At 33.9% G+C, this 16,048-nt stretch overlaps 1 protein-coding gene across 17 annotated transcripts; it reads left to right on the forward strand.

Moving 5' to 3' along the window:
* The first annotated feature begins 478 nt into the window (after positions 1-478).
* Positions 479-15,583, forward strand: LOC105420369 (2-phytyl-1,4-beta-naphthoquinone methyltransferase, chloroplastic-like). 17 transcript variants are annotated; one of them, XM_020665196.2, is made up of 8 exons: positions 479-735; positions 858-922; positions 1,073-1,163; positions 11,158-11,246; positions 11,368-11,501; positions 12,836-12,897; positions 14,947-15,046; positions 15,240-15,583. In XM_020665196.2, the coding sequence occupies exons 1-8, from the start codon at positions 589-591 to the stop codon at positions 15,338-15,340; spliced, it is 789 nt and encodes a 262-aa protein (XP_020520855.1). In that variant the 5' UTR covers positions 479-588; the 3' UTR covers positions 15,341-15,583. The 17 variants fall into 17 exon arrangements, 14 of the variants coding, with proteins under 14 accessions (XP_020520855.1, XP_088716328.1, XP_088716331.1 ...); XR_016050798.1 differs by lacking the exons at positions 12,836-12,897; positions 14,947-15,046; positions 15,240-15,583 and adding exons at positions 1,565-1,640; positions 2,443-2,488; positions 5,568-5,641 and having other exon boundaries at positions 492-735; positions 1,028-1,163; positions 11,368-11,410; XR_016050796.1 differs by lacking the exons at positions 12,836-12,897; positions 14,947-15,046; positions 15,240-15,583 and adding exons at positions 1,565-1,640; positions 2,443-2,484; positions 5,568-5,641 and having other exon boundaries at positions 492-735; positions 1,028-1,163; positions 11,368-11,410.
* Positions 15,584-16,048: the final 465 nt, after the last annotated feature.

Here is a 16,048-nt window from a genome sequence, read left to right on the forward strand (position 1 = left end):
CGTACACGCATGCATGTATATTATATACTATAATTTATATTTACTCCCAGGTTTGGAAGACTATTTGGGGAGGTTTTATTAATATGAAATTTTAAGAACTATTTGAGAATTACTAAATGATTATCCTAAAAAGTAAAAGAATTTGAAATATCATTTTTTAACATTCAATATCTTTTATCTAATTTAAAATTAGATGAGACACTCCTACAACTATCGATTTTAAAATTTAAAGAACAATAATGATTGGGACCTCTACGTATCAAATAAATGCTCATTATAAACAAATTTTTTTTCTTTTTTTCTCCTTTCTTCTTTCTTTCTTTCTTTCTTTCTTTTTTCTTTTTTTTTTTTTTTTTTTTTTTTTTTTTTTTTTTTTTTTTTTTTTGAAGTATGTAAAAGTTACAATATGATTTTTTTTATTTTTTTTATCGAGGTTAATATATCGTTGAAGACGTTATATCCCAAACTTTGGATCCCTAGGGTTTTAGCCGAGGGAGTAAATAGATAGTCTACTTCCGAGGGAGTATACTATCACTTGGGGTTTCCTTCGCTTTCTTATCTCACTTCTTCTCCCTCCTCCGCCAACTTATGGCGCTTCTTCACCTTGCCCCACCCTTTCCTGGGCGCCTCCCTCCACTTTCCTGTAAATTCCGGCCAATATCCGGCGAATACTGGGCCTCCCAACCATCGCAAAGAAAAGAGCTTTTCAACCGAATTGCTCCGTCCTACGATAATGTACTACACATAATATAGTCTTTCAGTCTTTGAACGATTAATGTTCAGAGAGAGAGAGAGAGCTTTCAATGGCATCAATCGCTTGTGTTTGAACTTAAAAGCTGCGTAATTTATGTTAACAGTTGAACGACTTGTTTAGTCTAGGGCAACATCGTGTATGGAAGCGGATGGCAGTCTCATGGAGCGGGTATATATGCACACCGCAAGTATTTTGTTTTTAGAAAGAATAGTTCATCATTCTTTTTGTTTGCGTTTTCAGTTTAGTAATTAATTTCTTGTTTTCCTTTAAGAGAGCTACATTAGGGTTGGTTTTTTTTCGGCTTTCTGATGGCTACAGAGCGAAGGATGGAGATTATGTTCTTGATTTGTGCTGTGGAAGTGGAGATCTCACGTTTCTTTTGTCTGAGAAAGTTGGAGTTTCAGGAAAGGTGTGTTTTTTTGCTTCGATTTTGATTCAAATTTTGCAAATTTGCTTCTTTTATTATTATTGTTATTATTATTATTATTATTGTTATTATTGTTATTATTGTTGTTATTGTTGTTATTGTTGTTATTATTGTTATTGTTATGAAAGAAGAGAGAATAGCTTGCCTGCGGGCAAAGATTTGTTTGGAGACAAGGTTTTGAACATCTTTAAGAAGAACATCACGAGCTGCTTTACAATCGGTCCGAATTAAAAATGTGGTATTAAGAATATCACTTTGGAACTTGGTTACACAATGAACTATTGCAAGGATTTTTGACTGTTGAATAGTTTTGCTGAGTATTGTTCCAAGCCTTAGAAGTAAAACGAACTAATTGTTCTTGATTATTGATTTTTTGTTTTAAGATTCCTGCTAACCCAAGTTCGGAGGCATCGCATTCAATTATTTTAAAGGCATTCGGATCTGATAAAGCCAAGCAAGGTTATTCTTTTGCTTTGCTTTTCAGTTTTTGGACTGCCAATGTATGTTCCTCTGTCCATTTAGGAGGATTTTTCCGTAATCTATCATATAAAGGTTTGGCATCAAGTGCTAACTCTTTATAGATATCGGCAATATAGTTTAAACATCCTAAACATCTTTGTAATTCAGTTTTATTTAGAATTATATCAAGAAATTTATCAGCGAATTGAATCGCTCTATCAATGGGAACTATAGTTCCTTGATGAATATTATGGCCAAGAAGGCATAAATTTATTTTTCTAGCAGATACTACCAAACCTGCATTCTTGATGGCTTTTAGGAAAGTATTAAGGTGCTTGAAGTGCTGTTGCAGATCTTCTGAAAAAATTAACACATCATCAATATAGACAAGCATAAATTTAATATATGAGTTAAAAACCTCATTCATTATTTTTTGGAATTCTGATGGGGCATTTTTTAGTCCAAAGGGCATAACATTCTATTCATATTGGTCAAAAGGCACATTAAAAGCTGTTTTATATTTATCTTTTTCATTAATCTGGATTTGCCAATATCCGGATTTTAAGTCAAACTTAGAAAAAATACATGCATTCACTAATCTGTCTAGTAGGTCTTTTTTATTTGGTATAGGATACCTTATCCATTTAAGAACTTTATTTAAAGGCTTATAATTAATTACAAGTCTTGGAACTCCTCGTTCATTTCGGCTGCGTTATTTACATAGAATGCAGCGCAGCTCCATGGCGATGCACTTTTTCTGATTAATCCTTTATTTAAAAATTCATCTATTTCTTTTTTACAGATTTCGAGAAGTTTGGCATTCATTTGACTAGGCCTTGCCTTGGTAGGTATTTTACTTTCATTAAATCATTCTTCATATGGTAGGCTAACCATATGTTTTTTCCTTTTCCAAAAAGCATTAGGCAAATCATTACAAACTTCTTTTTCTATCTGGCTTCAAAGATTTTCAATTTTTTGTTTATTTTCTGGAAGTACTAACTGTTCTTCTATTAGTTCATATTTAACCTCTATTTTTAAAGAACATAAAATTTTTTCTTTATTTTCTATTTTTTGTTTCATATTATTAATCTCTTTTATTTTTGGTTTATTAATAAATTCAAATTTAACTGTTTGTCCAACTATATTTGATTCTATTCCAGTATTGTCTATTGTTAAAGGATAAAGTAGACCTAGAAATGGTGTTCCTAAGATTATTGACTGACTTAATCCTTTAACCATGATGAAAGGGGTTGGAAAACAATGTCCATTGTTACAAACACCAGCTTTGGACAATTTATAGTTAATAATAAGTCTACTGCCATCAGCTGTATTAAGTATTTGAGTGGTTTTATCAAAGTATTTGCTAGGAACTAATCCTTCATTGATACAGTTTAAGTCTGCGCTTGAATCAATTAAAGCTAAAGATTGAAAATTGTAGTCATCGTTTACAATAATTTTTACTAATGTAAACCATTTTTGCGTAATGACTTTATTTATAAGATTTAAAGCATTATTTTCTATCGTTTCAGAAGATTCAGGTTTTTCACTGATTATAAGGGGTTTATTTGTCTTTATTAATTTATCAAATTCTAATTCATCTTCTTCTGAAAAAATTTTCAGAGAATTCTGTATTGAGTTCTAATATTCTAATTCTATTTTTGAGTTGTCTAACTTCTGCTTTTACCTCATTGATCTCTTGTTTTATTTCTGGTATAGTAGGTTCTCTTTGACCGGTTACTCTTTTATTTATTCTCTTAAGTATCTCTGAAAAACTATAATCTTCTGGTGTTTTTACTAAAGGAGTAGGCTTATTTTTAGACTTAGCTATTTTTATGTACTGAGATATTATTTCTCTTTTTTCATCAGGATCAGATATTTTATCTATTAAATCTAATATTAAATTTTCTTCATTAGTAAGGGTGTTACAAAAACATTCTTTCATGCGTTCATTAGTACTAGTACTGTCATCTGAACTACTTTCTGAACTACTCCATATTAGATTTTCATCACTATTTATTTGAGCTATAAGCTCAGTATCGTCTGTCGAGGATGACTCAGACGAGTCTTCTCTTATCTGAATAATATTATATATCTGATTTCTTAATTCTTTATCTAATATGATAGCGTTGATTTGCTTTTTAACTTTACAGTTATTTTTGTAGTGACCTATTTTACCACATTTATAACAAACTGATAATTTTCTTTTTATCTTTTTATTTTTAGGGGAGAATTTTTTAATAAACTTTTCTTTTTGAGTTCTTTTCCCTTTATTTTTATGCTCTCCTTTGGGTTTTTTATATATTTTTCTTTTTTTATTTGGGGAAGTATTAATACTGTATCCAAATTGCTCGCAAAAGTCTCCTAATTCCTTATTCCCTGTCATTTTATGTTTATCTAATTGTCTTTTGAGTTTTAAATCTGTACATAGGGCAAGCCCTTCTGCACAAATTTCAGCAGAAAGTTCTCCTAGGGGTATAAGAAGAATATGGTATGATCCCCCCATTTTTATTTTTGAGGCGGGTACGAACTTTTTCTGCAAACAAGTGTGGCAGGCTAGCTATGAATTTTTCCTTCCAATGGTCGGCACTACTATCTTCTCGAGTGAGTAATCGAGAGAAAAATATACCTTTGTACCACTTATAGTGTGATAATGTAGGACATCTTAAGTTTGACAGCAGATCTTCGGATCTAGCATTTAGAAGTGAAGTACTTCCTACAAAGTGTAGAGTTATAGTATATATGAGCGTATTAACAGCGTCACTTTCGCTATAAGGTATGTCTTGATTTTGTTCATTTTTAACGATCCATTGCCTTGTAGCATTAAGTATTTGATTTTTTGAGACTTCATCCATATGAAAGTCCCACCAGCCTCTAAACCATCCTGTAAATCCACAGACAATGGCTTTGGCTACTTCCTGATCATGATTTCCTGCTATTTTACATGCTGAAGCATACATAGTCATGTGCTTCATAGTATCCAATATTTGATGGTCGGACATACCATCAATATTCCAATTAACTATAGTTCTACTAGAATATGATATTGTATGGGATATAAGGTCCTCTTCAAATTGTATGTCTACTAGAGTAAGCCTTGTATAGTACCATTCTGGCCGGGGCAGTAGGTACCTATCTCTTACCATAGACTATTCTATTAAGATTCAGGGTTTCTATTAAAGCATCTTCCATGTTCTCTATGGTATTATTAATTATTGGTTTTTCTTCTTCTTGAAGAGTCAAGGCTTCTGATTCTAGAGGAATTCCTTTTCCTTTTTTGTCTTTTATTTCTAACTGGGATAATTTTGAAACTAACTGGTCTATTAACTCTGTATTTTCTGATTTATCTTTTAATGTAAATCTGTTCTTGTTTATTTCAGGAGGGGGTTTAAAAAAGACTGCATTCTTTTTCTCTTCTATTTTCTCTTGAGGGTGTCTTATCATATTTTCTATCCTAGTTGTTTGCTTTCCTATGGATTTTAAACAAAGATTGGTATAATTATTTTGTTCTAGTATGTTTGGTAGTAATTCTATTTTATGCGCATGTTCACTGGGTGCTATTTTGTAAGGTGTTGCTCTGGTTTCAGATTTTTCTTTAGAGATTCCTTTTATTAGCAAAGCTTTCTCTGGGGGATGAATACTAGTAATATTTTCTCCTTCACTTGTAGAGAATACCTGGTATTGGGATTCTAAAGTATTTATTTTGAAGTCGGGGATTATTACGTCCTTTTCTTTGAGGGTTTCAATTAACCAATCAAAGAACCTTATAGTTTGCTTATTTTTCTTTAGAAATCTTTTGTATTTTCTATAAATTATATCTATTAAATTTTGTGGGAATTCTTTTAAGTACCAGTTCCTGATTTCAGTATTATGATCTGCTAAGTAATCGTTTCTTAAAAATTCATAATCTACCTTTTCCAATATTTGTAGGGTTAATACATCGAAGTCTAAGTCAGAGAAAGGCTGATTATTTGGAGAACTAGTTTGAATGGGTTTATATTCAGGTATATGAATATTACTTCTAGTTCGTATTAATCCTTGAATTATGGGTTCTTTTATTGAAGAAGTAGAATTTCTAGGTGGTATAATATTCCTCTTATTTGGTCTTACAGTTATATCATCTTTAGTATTTTTTATATTTGTTCTTCTGTTATTACTAAATCTTAATTCTATTTGTCCGTCAGGATGTTCTATAATCTGCTCAGGGTTTTTATTAATAGGAATTCTATATTTCTGATTCTCATTTTGAATAGACCATGTTTTAGGTAATACCACTTGGGACCAATTTATGGATTTTGGTATAATAGTATTTGACTTTTCTATATTGGTCTGAAAAAATACTGTTTTTCCTTTAGTATCAATATGTAATACGTTTGGGTTTAGAGTATTCATAACTTTATAACAAATTCTATATATTAAGGCTAAATTCTGAGATCCTGGGTTCATATCGAATCCTTGGGTTTTCAAATTAAGAGTTAATACTTTAAGAATATTAGGATCACTTAAAGATACTGAATAGTTGGGAAAGCAGTTGAAATAGACCGGTCCACTACAAAAACTTGATTCTCCAATTCCTAACAGTGAATCGAAAATTGATTATGCCTATTATCTCTTAGACATAGAAGTATAGAATTGTTTAACCCTAGCCTTGTAAGTGGTTTTATAGTTATCTGTATTAGTCCTATATGCAGATATTTATATTCTTTCTTGATATGAGATTGAATTATTTTTTCTGATAGCAATTGGAAATTTTCTTGTTTGCTATGAACAGATAAACTCTGTTCAACAGTTTTTATAGCTTAACCTATTATTAATTCAAAAGTTCCTTTCTTATAAACGTCAGTTACAGGGACTTTTGGTATATTCCAGTTTTGAATTTGATTTTCTATATTATCAATCATAATTTCTTCTTTATTTTTTATTCTTAGAGTGCTACTAGATGGCGCTAATACCTTATTAGATAGGTTCCTAATAATTTTTTTTTTTGTTAATATGCAAGTTAAGTTAATTTTCAGTATTATTATTATTATTATTATTATTATTATTATTGAAAATGGGAAATATGATGATTTTTTATGTGGGGGAGTTGGTGAAAATTCCTCAATTTTCAGGGAACACATAGGAGCTAGCTATGCATTAGATTTAAATTTGGCTATAATTTATCAAAAACTGGTGACAATTATATGTAATTATCGAAAAGGGTTGAAATATAATAGCATTATAATTCGAAGCATGAAATCGTGACAGGTTTTGGCAAAACATTTTCTAAATTGTGGCGGCCTTTGGACTTAGAATGGACGCGTTTATTTCATGGTTTTTATAATTTGGCATCCCAATCAACCAGAATCCGAAATGTTGTGCCCTTTGTTTATGAATTTGAAGTACGAGAATGAGATTTGATACTTGCTTTACCTTTCCTATGTATGACAAGTTCCTGCATATCCGTTCCGATTAGGCTCAATAGAACTGAAATATTCTTTGTTATCATGTTGGAAACAACTACTTTGAAGAGTCCCAATTAAACAAAAGGCCATTTTAAAGACTGGATGGCTATTTTTTTCTTCAAACTATTTGTTAGGAAAGTACGACTTGACTTTGTAATCTGTTAAAATGGTTTGGAGTTTGGTTGCTTGTGAGACTTGATGATTATTTACGACCTGTTTTTAATGGGAGGAAATTGGAAAGGTTGCTCAAGCTTATTTTACCTCAACAGAATACGCAACTTGATCGAGATACTGCCCTTAATGCTTTTAGGATGGTCATGTAGTTTAGTGGTGACCCTACCACAGTAAAGTTCTCTTCTTTTTGGAAGTGTTTGTAATTGATACATTTATAATTTTTTTTATTTCTTTCAAAGAAGTATCCATTTATATTTGGAGTCAAAAGCGTTTGTTTCTTCTTTGATTTTATGCTTGTGTAAATGGGGACATCTCTTCATGAATAATTGTGGCTCCTCGATTTTATATGAATATTAACACAATTTCAGAAATTTTCAGAAGGGTTAACACATCCATAAATTGTATGTATAAGTGACTGTTGTTATATAGTAATCATTTTCAATGAATTGTGATCTGAATGGGTTTTGCCGCATGATCACAACTCGAGTGTGATATAGTATGAAACTAGAGGGTCATGTAGTGCTATAGTTAATGGCATCTTGAATGTAACATACTAAACTCCTACATTTGAAATGGAACTTTTGGGAGAATGACTCATTCTCTTGTTCCCTACCTTCTTGAATTGATGGCAGGGACAGGAACTATACCTTAAATCACAGTTTCTATCAGTGAGTTAAAACTCGGACTTGTGCTGGAACTCAGTTCCATCTCCATCCCAAGTGAACAGTCCAACTTGCCTGAGTCAGATATCAGACTCAGCCAAGTCTTTGAAAATAACAAAGAACGTTCAGTAACCCTGTGAGCCTTGGTTTAGTCTCCTGGTTGAGGAACTGAACCTGGCAACCTGTCGGGGTGCTGGTAACTCGGGCGTGTTTAAGCCCTACTACCCAAGTTTCGAATCACATGTTTTTATTGTTGCCTTTAGATCTCGGGGTTTCATATCAAATTGCCTGTGAGTTCTTATATATTTGTCAAATCACGAACTTGTGAAGACTCTATCATGTAAAGATCCTTTTTGTTTTTTTCAATCAAGAAGAAAGTTTCATCAAAATTATATGGCTTTTTTTTTTTTTATATTGTTGCAAAGTTAACTAGGAGGTAATGTTTCTGAGTTATGTATTTTGTATAGCCTCAAGAACTTATGTTATTTATTAAATAATTTGCAATGTGACCACTCGTAGAACAGTGTGAAATCAAAGACATTATGAAAGAAAAGAGACTAGTCAAAAGAATGGGAGCTAGGAGAGACTAACAAGGCCCATCATAGGATCTTAAGCCATTGGATGGCAAGGAGGAAATTTCTGAAGTGCCCACCTTTATTCGGAATCAGGGGAGAAGATTCTTTAAAGCCATTAGATTAACCTTTTTAGGATATATTTTGTGCATTTATGCCAATCATCCCAGATAGTAAAGACAAAATATGTAACAAATATGTCTTTCATGGCTTCACCAAAAGAGTTTAGACTCTTATGGTGCTTAATGACTATGGGATTGGGGAAGTCACATCAAAAAGTGCCTATGAACTTACTAGAAAGTTTGGGCAAAAATAAAACTCTCAAGGCCATATGGGATAAACTAACTTGAGGGCCTTGTGATTTGCATGGATAGCTTATCCAAAAAGGCTTCCAACCACCAATGGAGTGCAAAAATGGGAATTTCATAAGTGCAATAGATGTTTCCTAGAGCAAGGTCAACATCGAAGACCACAACCACTGATTCATGACATGTGCCTTTGTTGCAGAGATTTGGAAAGAACTTATGTGGAGATTCAACTCCAGAGCCATAGTTGATTAAGACATGCGAAGTCTTTCAACCAATTGGTCCCAAAAGAAGTTCCATATCGAGAAGCTGAACATGCTTGGGGGAGTCTCTCTCTTCACTCTGATTTGGATCACATGACAAGAAATAACCGAAAAAAATCATTGCCATACATTCAATGGGTACTAGGGAGATAATATGAAAGATTTGGAATAGTATCGCGGAAGAAAAAATAATAGCCACGAGAAATGAAAGAGAGAGTAATATATGAAAGATGGGAAATACAAATTCACAATTACCTTGAGTGAAATCTTAATGTATATAGAGAGTTGGAACGATATTTGTTGTGAGGATCTTCGTAAATATTATACCACACAAGGTTTATTACCTCTTGCAAATTTTTATCCATATTTAGCATAAAGATGATCAATGGTCTCAAATCATGGGGCATATGCAATATAGAGAGGCCAGCTAAACTCATCCAGTCCAGATTGCGGATGAACATCCTGCTCATGGACAAGCACCCCATCCTATTGGAAAGAGAAAATCACACATTTCTCTTGTTCCCAAGTTAACCTATCTGGCATAGGGAAGCAGGGAAGCATGATCTTTCCCAACGTATCCAAGGAATCCTGTAGGCCAAAGAAGAGGCCTATTAGAGACACTTTCCACTTGGGAAGCTTAAGGGCATCAAGATGAACACTTCCCTTATGTGCCTAGGATGTCTAGTGGCTAAAGGTGCAGCCTCTAACCATTTATTAGACAAGAAAGAAACCAAGATGTCATCCCCACTAATCCACCAAGACTAGAGTTAGAAAAAGCCAACAAACGACCATCACAAATACCACACCACACTTCAGAGCATCCAAGCAAGGATTTATGGGGATTATTACATGTTTCCTTTCATAAAATCCACCAGGAATCCTCCCTATTGAGTATCTCCTCTAGTAATAAAAGAAAATATCTGAACAACCCCAAAGACCTGATTTACACACTTCGGTATTTTCTCATTAAACCTCTTTGTTTTTGCAAATCAGCCAAAACAAATTCAGCATAACTGTGTTGGATGGATTCATTTGATCCATCTAATATTTAGGTACCATAATTGTCACGAATGAGTTCAAAATTGTGGCTCAACAAAGTCAGCTGTGCGTCGAAGGATTGCTCCTGCCACTATCTTCTTGTCCACTTGACCCTTGAACTCTAATCTGGAAAGCTGGTTTCTGGTGACAATTAGGTTGAATTTATTGGTCAACCGTATCTCGAACAAATTTGAAGTGGGTTAACGAGAAAATGATTTTCATTCAACTGGCCTAACCTGTTGGACTGACAGTTGAACCGGAGTCTACGTAACCTTTGCTCTAGTTTTCAAAATTCAAAATATTACTGAATCATTTATATATCAGTTGATATTCCAACTTTACAGTAGTTCCCACCAACCATAAAAATAGATGTTATAGATCACGAGAAAATTAACATTCTGCCTTTGTTAAAAGAACAATAGTCAGCCAATGTCTGTAAATATATTTATGTAATTCTGTGAGGAGAAATCTATGCATGCAGTTTCTTACGGAATACAGACAAAGGAAATATGCTATTATTGACATTTTTCCACTTTTCTAAAATGATGGACTTTATGGGCTAGAACCAGAAATGCACATAGCTGGAGTGGAAATGTAAGCGGGAATGGGGAGCATCAAAATTTAGTAGGGTTAGGGCGAAGCAACTAGGAGACAAGGTTCCAGACCAGGTGTTGGTTCACATGTTCAGAATAGGATGATTGGTGCCCTAAATAAAAGATCCATGCAACTAAAGCTTGATACCTTCTCTAAATGTGTCATTCTTACTCTTTTAGCATTGTGATTCCTCGGTCATTCAAGTACCTCATTCTATCTTGTGGGGGACACATTTTTGTTTAAACTCTTCATCATATTTCCCTGTTATTTTCTGCATTTCTTTTGTATCTAGATGTGAGGAAAGAATGAGGGCTCTTATGCTTTTATGTAGCATGAGGAGCCTTGGTACTCTTATAGTTTAGTTAAATAGCAAGGATATCAGTGTTGAGGTAGTGCTTATGTCTGTGTGTGTGGGGGGGGGGTGAGGGCAACAAATTCATTCCTCTTGAATTGAACTAAAATTTGCAGGTGACTGGCCTTGATTTCTCTAGAGAGCAGTTGTCCATTGCGTTTGCTCGCCAACAACAATCATTGAAGGCCTGTTATAACAACATCGTGTGAGAGTAAAATGTATTTAAAGTAAAATGAATATAATATTGTATCACAATTCTTTTTCCAGAAATTATGATAAATGTAATCCTAGATGTTTACTTCATATTCTTTCTCACTTGTTAGCAGATGGTTTGAAGGCGATGCTCTTGATCTCCCATTTGAAGACAGGTCTTTTGATGCAGTGACAGTTGGTTTTGGGTTGCGCAATCTGGTTGATAGGCGTAAAGCGCTGATGGATATTCATAGAGTTCTAAAGAAAGGTTTTCCGTCCTAATTTTTTTTCCCCCTTAATTCTCTTTCAGGGTAATGAAAGAAATTTTTTTTTATTTTTTTATTTGGGTGAATGCTAGAAAGTTTGTTTATTGAAAATTAAAATGGTTAAAACAACTGAAACTTTTCGTGCTTGGCCAGAATAATGTGATGTTTGATAAATGCTCCAAACCCATTCAAGTGATCAAATTTCTTAATGTTTATCGTAACCAATTTGCCCTCTATTTGACATCTTTTTATTTGTTTATTTTTTAACATGGTTTTTTTTTCGTGTCAATTTCCCAGCTAAAAAGGGTTTTTGGCTCTTCCCACACTATCTGTGGAAATGTTTTGTGTTACCTTTGACCTTTTCCATCCTTTTTTATTCCTATATAGAGGAAGAGAAGTTAGAAAAAACCAAAGAAAATCCGAAAGGTATTTTTAAGTGAGTCACTAAGTATCATGTGGGGAGCTGGGATTGGTTCCATCACTCTCTAAACCCCTCACCATACATATACTTCTAGTAAAAATATCTTCCCCTTTCCTCCATGACATATGGTATTTGTAGGCTGGTAAGCCTGGAAATCAAATCCATTAATGAGAGTTGAGATGAAGAGTTCCATACTAATAGGAAATGAGGTTGGACCATAAAGCGGTAAGCATGGAAGTTGGATTAGCTACAAAGTTTTGTAGATACAGACTTCCATTCTACTAAGCTACAACTTTGAATCATAGACACACTAGTGCACAAAACATAGGGTGCTCAACACTTTCTTGTAGCTTTCAAAAGAACATAATGTTTACCAGAAACTTGATATCGCTAGGTCTTGATCTGTGGTCTTAACATAACTTAGTGTCATGGATACCTTGGCTGGAAACATTTATCCTCCCAACTCTTCTTCCATTGGCTTTTTGTGTTTATCTTCTCTTTCTTGTTAATATTGTTTTTTAACCTAGCAATTTCCTTTTTCAATTTCACAATCTTTTGGGTCCGAATCCACACCTATGCATTTGACCCATCTATTCCCTCAAACCTACCATCCAGCTTCTTGGCATTTTTTAAACTAAATTTATCTTCATTTGTGTCAATGATTCCTTTTCTAAATAAAGTTAAAACTACAATAATTTCACTGAAGGAAGAATAATAGAACTAAATTGTTGTCTCACTAAAGAGTGCAAAATGGAAAGCAGGTGGGTAAACTACTTATTGTAAAAGAGGAGGAAACCTTGTTTGGGATGCCTGTGAAATAACTTGATTTTTTAGTTATTTTGCCATGCTCATGTTTTCATGCAAATTTTCTGTTGTTTTCTTTATAATTTAATTGATTTAATCCATTGCTTTCAGATTCAAGAGTTTCTATTTTGGACTTCAACAAGAGCGAACAACCATTCATTACATTGTTCCAGGTTTAATAATTACTACTTGACTTGATGACTATCTTTAATTCATCACTGTGCTATTGCTCATGCCTGTATTGAACCAAAATAAAGGAGGCTGTTAATAAAATATTACCAATTCAAGAAAAAGATAAATTATGATAAAATTGAATTAGAAGCATAAGATTAAAAACAACAAAGAAAAAATGTGTGTTGCAACAGTGTCATAAAAAGAGAAACAGGCAAAGATGGAAAACAACTATAGAGAAACTGACCAATGTTGGAATGAAAAATATAAAACACATCAAGAAACCAAAATACTGGATATGGGTGGGGACTAATTGCTTATTTTATTCTTAACTTTTCTTGAAGACTGGTCATCAGTCTAAAAACAGACCTTTTTGGACCACGTTGGAGCATTATTGTCACCTAATGGATGAGGAGGCCCTTTCATTTGGCAGGTGATTACATTCTTTGGGAGATCAACCTGGTTCAACTGTTGATCAGGAACCTTGGGCGTCATATGGTGATCACAAACCAAATTCCCCTAGCATCTGAGCAAGAGAAGTCCTCTTTCAGTCTAAGAAGATTGTTATGTGTGATTATGTAGAAACAACTAGAGACCATATATAATTCATGTTTGCCATAATTAATACTTAAATATGAACAAGAGAAGTCCTCTTCAGTCCAAGAAGATAGTTATGTGTGAATATGTAGAGACGACTAGAGACCATATGTAAATGATTGAATGCCATAAATGATACTTTGATATGATTAGCGTTACAGCCCATTGATGGAGTTGACAACCAGTTTGCCCTTGAGCTTTAGATGGTAAGTGGGGCATGAGCTATATTGTGAAAGTATTTTGTAGAGTGGACTTGTGCATGAATTTATTGTGAAAAAGTTTTTTTGGTGCTGTTTGAAGCCTTCATGTCCTTTTTATTATTCTTATTATTCTTTGTAGATTCTGATATCTACCGAAAACAAGAATGATCCCCATTGTTCAGTGCTATAATGGATGTAGGTGTTGTTTTATCATTGTTGATTTTGTCATTTTAGGCCCTATTTTTTATGGGTCACTAAATGGTAATCTGACAATTTCTTTACCTTATTTGTGTGGGAAGTTTCCTGCCAGTTATTTGTCTCTGTCCCTTTTTGAATCCCTATCATGTGGAAAATTCCACAAATTATGGCCTAGACGGAAATAAGTGAAACGGAAAAAACTTGTATTTCTAGTGTTATAGGGTAATACTAATGTGAATACTCCTAGGTTGTCCATATTGGTCTTGTCTGACAGGTGGGTTCAATTGGTTTCAATTTTGTGAAATGTGGGAAAAAGGAAAGGAGAAAACATTACTATTTTTTGGTGCCATACTAAGCTTGTTCTCCTTCAATTTGAATATTCTCTTTTTTCGATTTCTTTTAGATGCTATCCTAAAAATGCTCTATTTTGCTCTTTTTTTTAGTCAAATTTTTGTGTTATTGTTTTTGTTCTTGTTTCTCTTATCATTACTATTTCTATCTTTCTTTTATTTTATGGAAAAAGCAATGTCATTTTCTTTGCTTAGCTACTTAGGGGACAAAATTATTTCTTTACTCCATTGAAATGGGGAGAAAATGAGAAAGTATATCTTTTTACCTCTATATTGTTTTTGAGGGAAAGAAAAAGGTGGTTAAAAATACATCTCTTTACTCTATGTTGATGTAAGTTTGTGTAGATTTGCTTCCACTTTGTGGTACCTTTTATCAATGGTTCACATTAAACAACCATTTTACCACTTGTTTGGTTGTTGCATGTCACTGTCAGTATCCGTTTTGAGTTCCAACAAAAACCACTCGTTTGCATATAAGGTTAAAGTTGGTATTTTCTGATTTTTTGACACATGAAGCGGCACCGTTTCTTGTGTATCCTCTCCTAAAATGATATAATCTGGGAAAGACCTAGGAAAAGCCGCCCAAAAAGTGCATGGCACACATTCTGCGGCAGCATCTGGACACACCCTTAAACTTGAATTTTTCATTCTTTTCATCAGCAAAAAATCGCTTTACTAATTTGATGCATTCTGATTTATTTCCTAGGTATGGACATTGGATAATGTGGTTGTTCCAATTGCAAATCAGCTTGGTCTTGAGAAAGAATATTCTTACTTGAAACATTCCATTGCAGAATTTGCTACAGGTATGCATGTCTATATCTGTACCTTTGATATAATCTCTCTATCTGTGTGTCTCCAGAAACACATGCACTACAGTATTTCTTTATTATGTTTTAGTTGGATGTCTTGCATGGCGGAATTTCAGATGATTTAGTTTTAGCTCTTTATAACATATTTCCACCATTTGATTCTGATAACTTTTGAGGGTGGTTGCAGGAAAAGAACTGGAAGAATTAGCGAAGGATGTGGGATTTTCTGAGGCTAAGCACTATGAACTTAGTGGAGGTCTAATGGGAAACTTGGTTGCAACTCGTTAAGAGGAATTTGCAGAGAGATGTACAAAAGTTAGGAGAGGATTAAGACTCCCAACAGTGAAAACACAATAACAAGAAACCTTCAATGAAATGTGATGGAACATCATTCCTCTAGGCATAATGCCTATTTTGTATTTGAATGAGACTTGCACGGTTACCAATCCCATGATCCAGATAAGGGTTATTGTTTATGGCAGTTGCCTTGAGAAAACATTGATTTGGGAGTATGAATTTCATTTTCATGAAGGACAAGCTGCACAGTCTCAACCTAATCTCTGTGGAATGAGGGGTGCATGTTGGTTCACCTAGATCCTTTTAAAAGATCCCCGCTCGTGCTACATCCAAGCATGTAAGAGTTGGGCAAATAAATATCAATGTTGTGAGAAATGCTGGGTTGAATCAGGTGATGCCGGGTCGAACTGGGTGATGTTGGATTGAACCAGAATCGCCCGGGTTGACCCAAGTTGATGGATGGGTGGGTGATCCTAGTCTATGGCCATGGAGTTGCCCGGTTTCCACCCTTTCATTTTTTTTATATTTTTCTTCAATTTGGCTGATCTGGCTGATTCGACCAATTGATATCCCGTAATTATGTTGGTCGAGATCAATATACCTGAACCAATTCAAAAACCATTTATGGGTTTTGAAACACTGGTGAAATACAAAGTCACACAATACTTCGAGAGTTTAGGGTCAATCGAGATCCGTTGT

The sequence above is a fragment of the Amborella trichopoda genome, chromosome 3, assembly GCF_054954075.1.
Source record: "Amborella trichopoda isolate Santa Cruz 75 chromosome 3, AtrichopodaSantaCruz75HAP2 v2.0, whole genome shotgun sequence".
Lineage (NCBI taxonomy): Eukaryota > Viridiplantae > Streptophyta > Magnoliopsida > Amborellales > Amborellaceae > Amborella > Amborella trichopoda.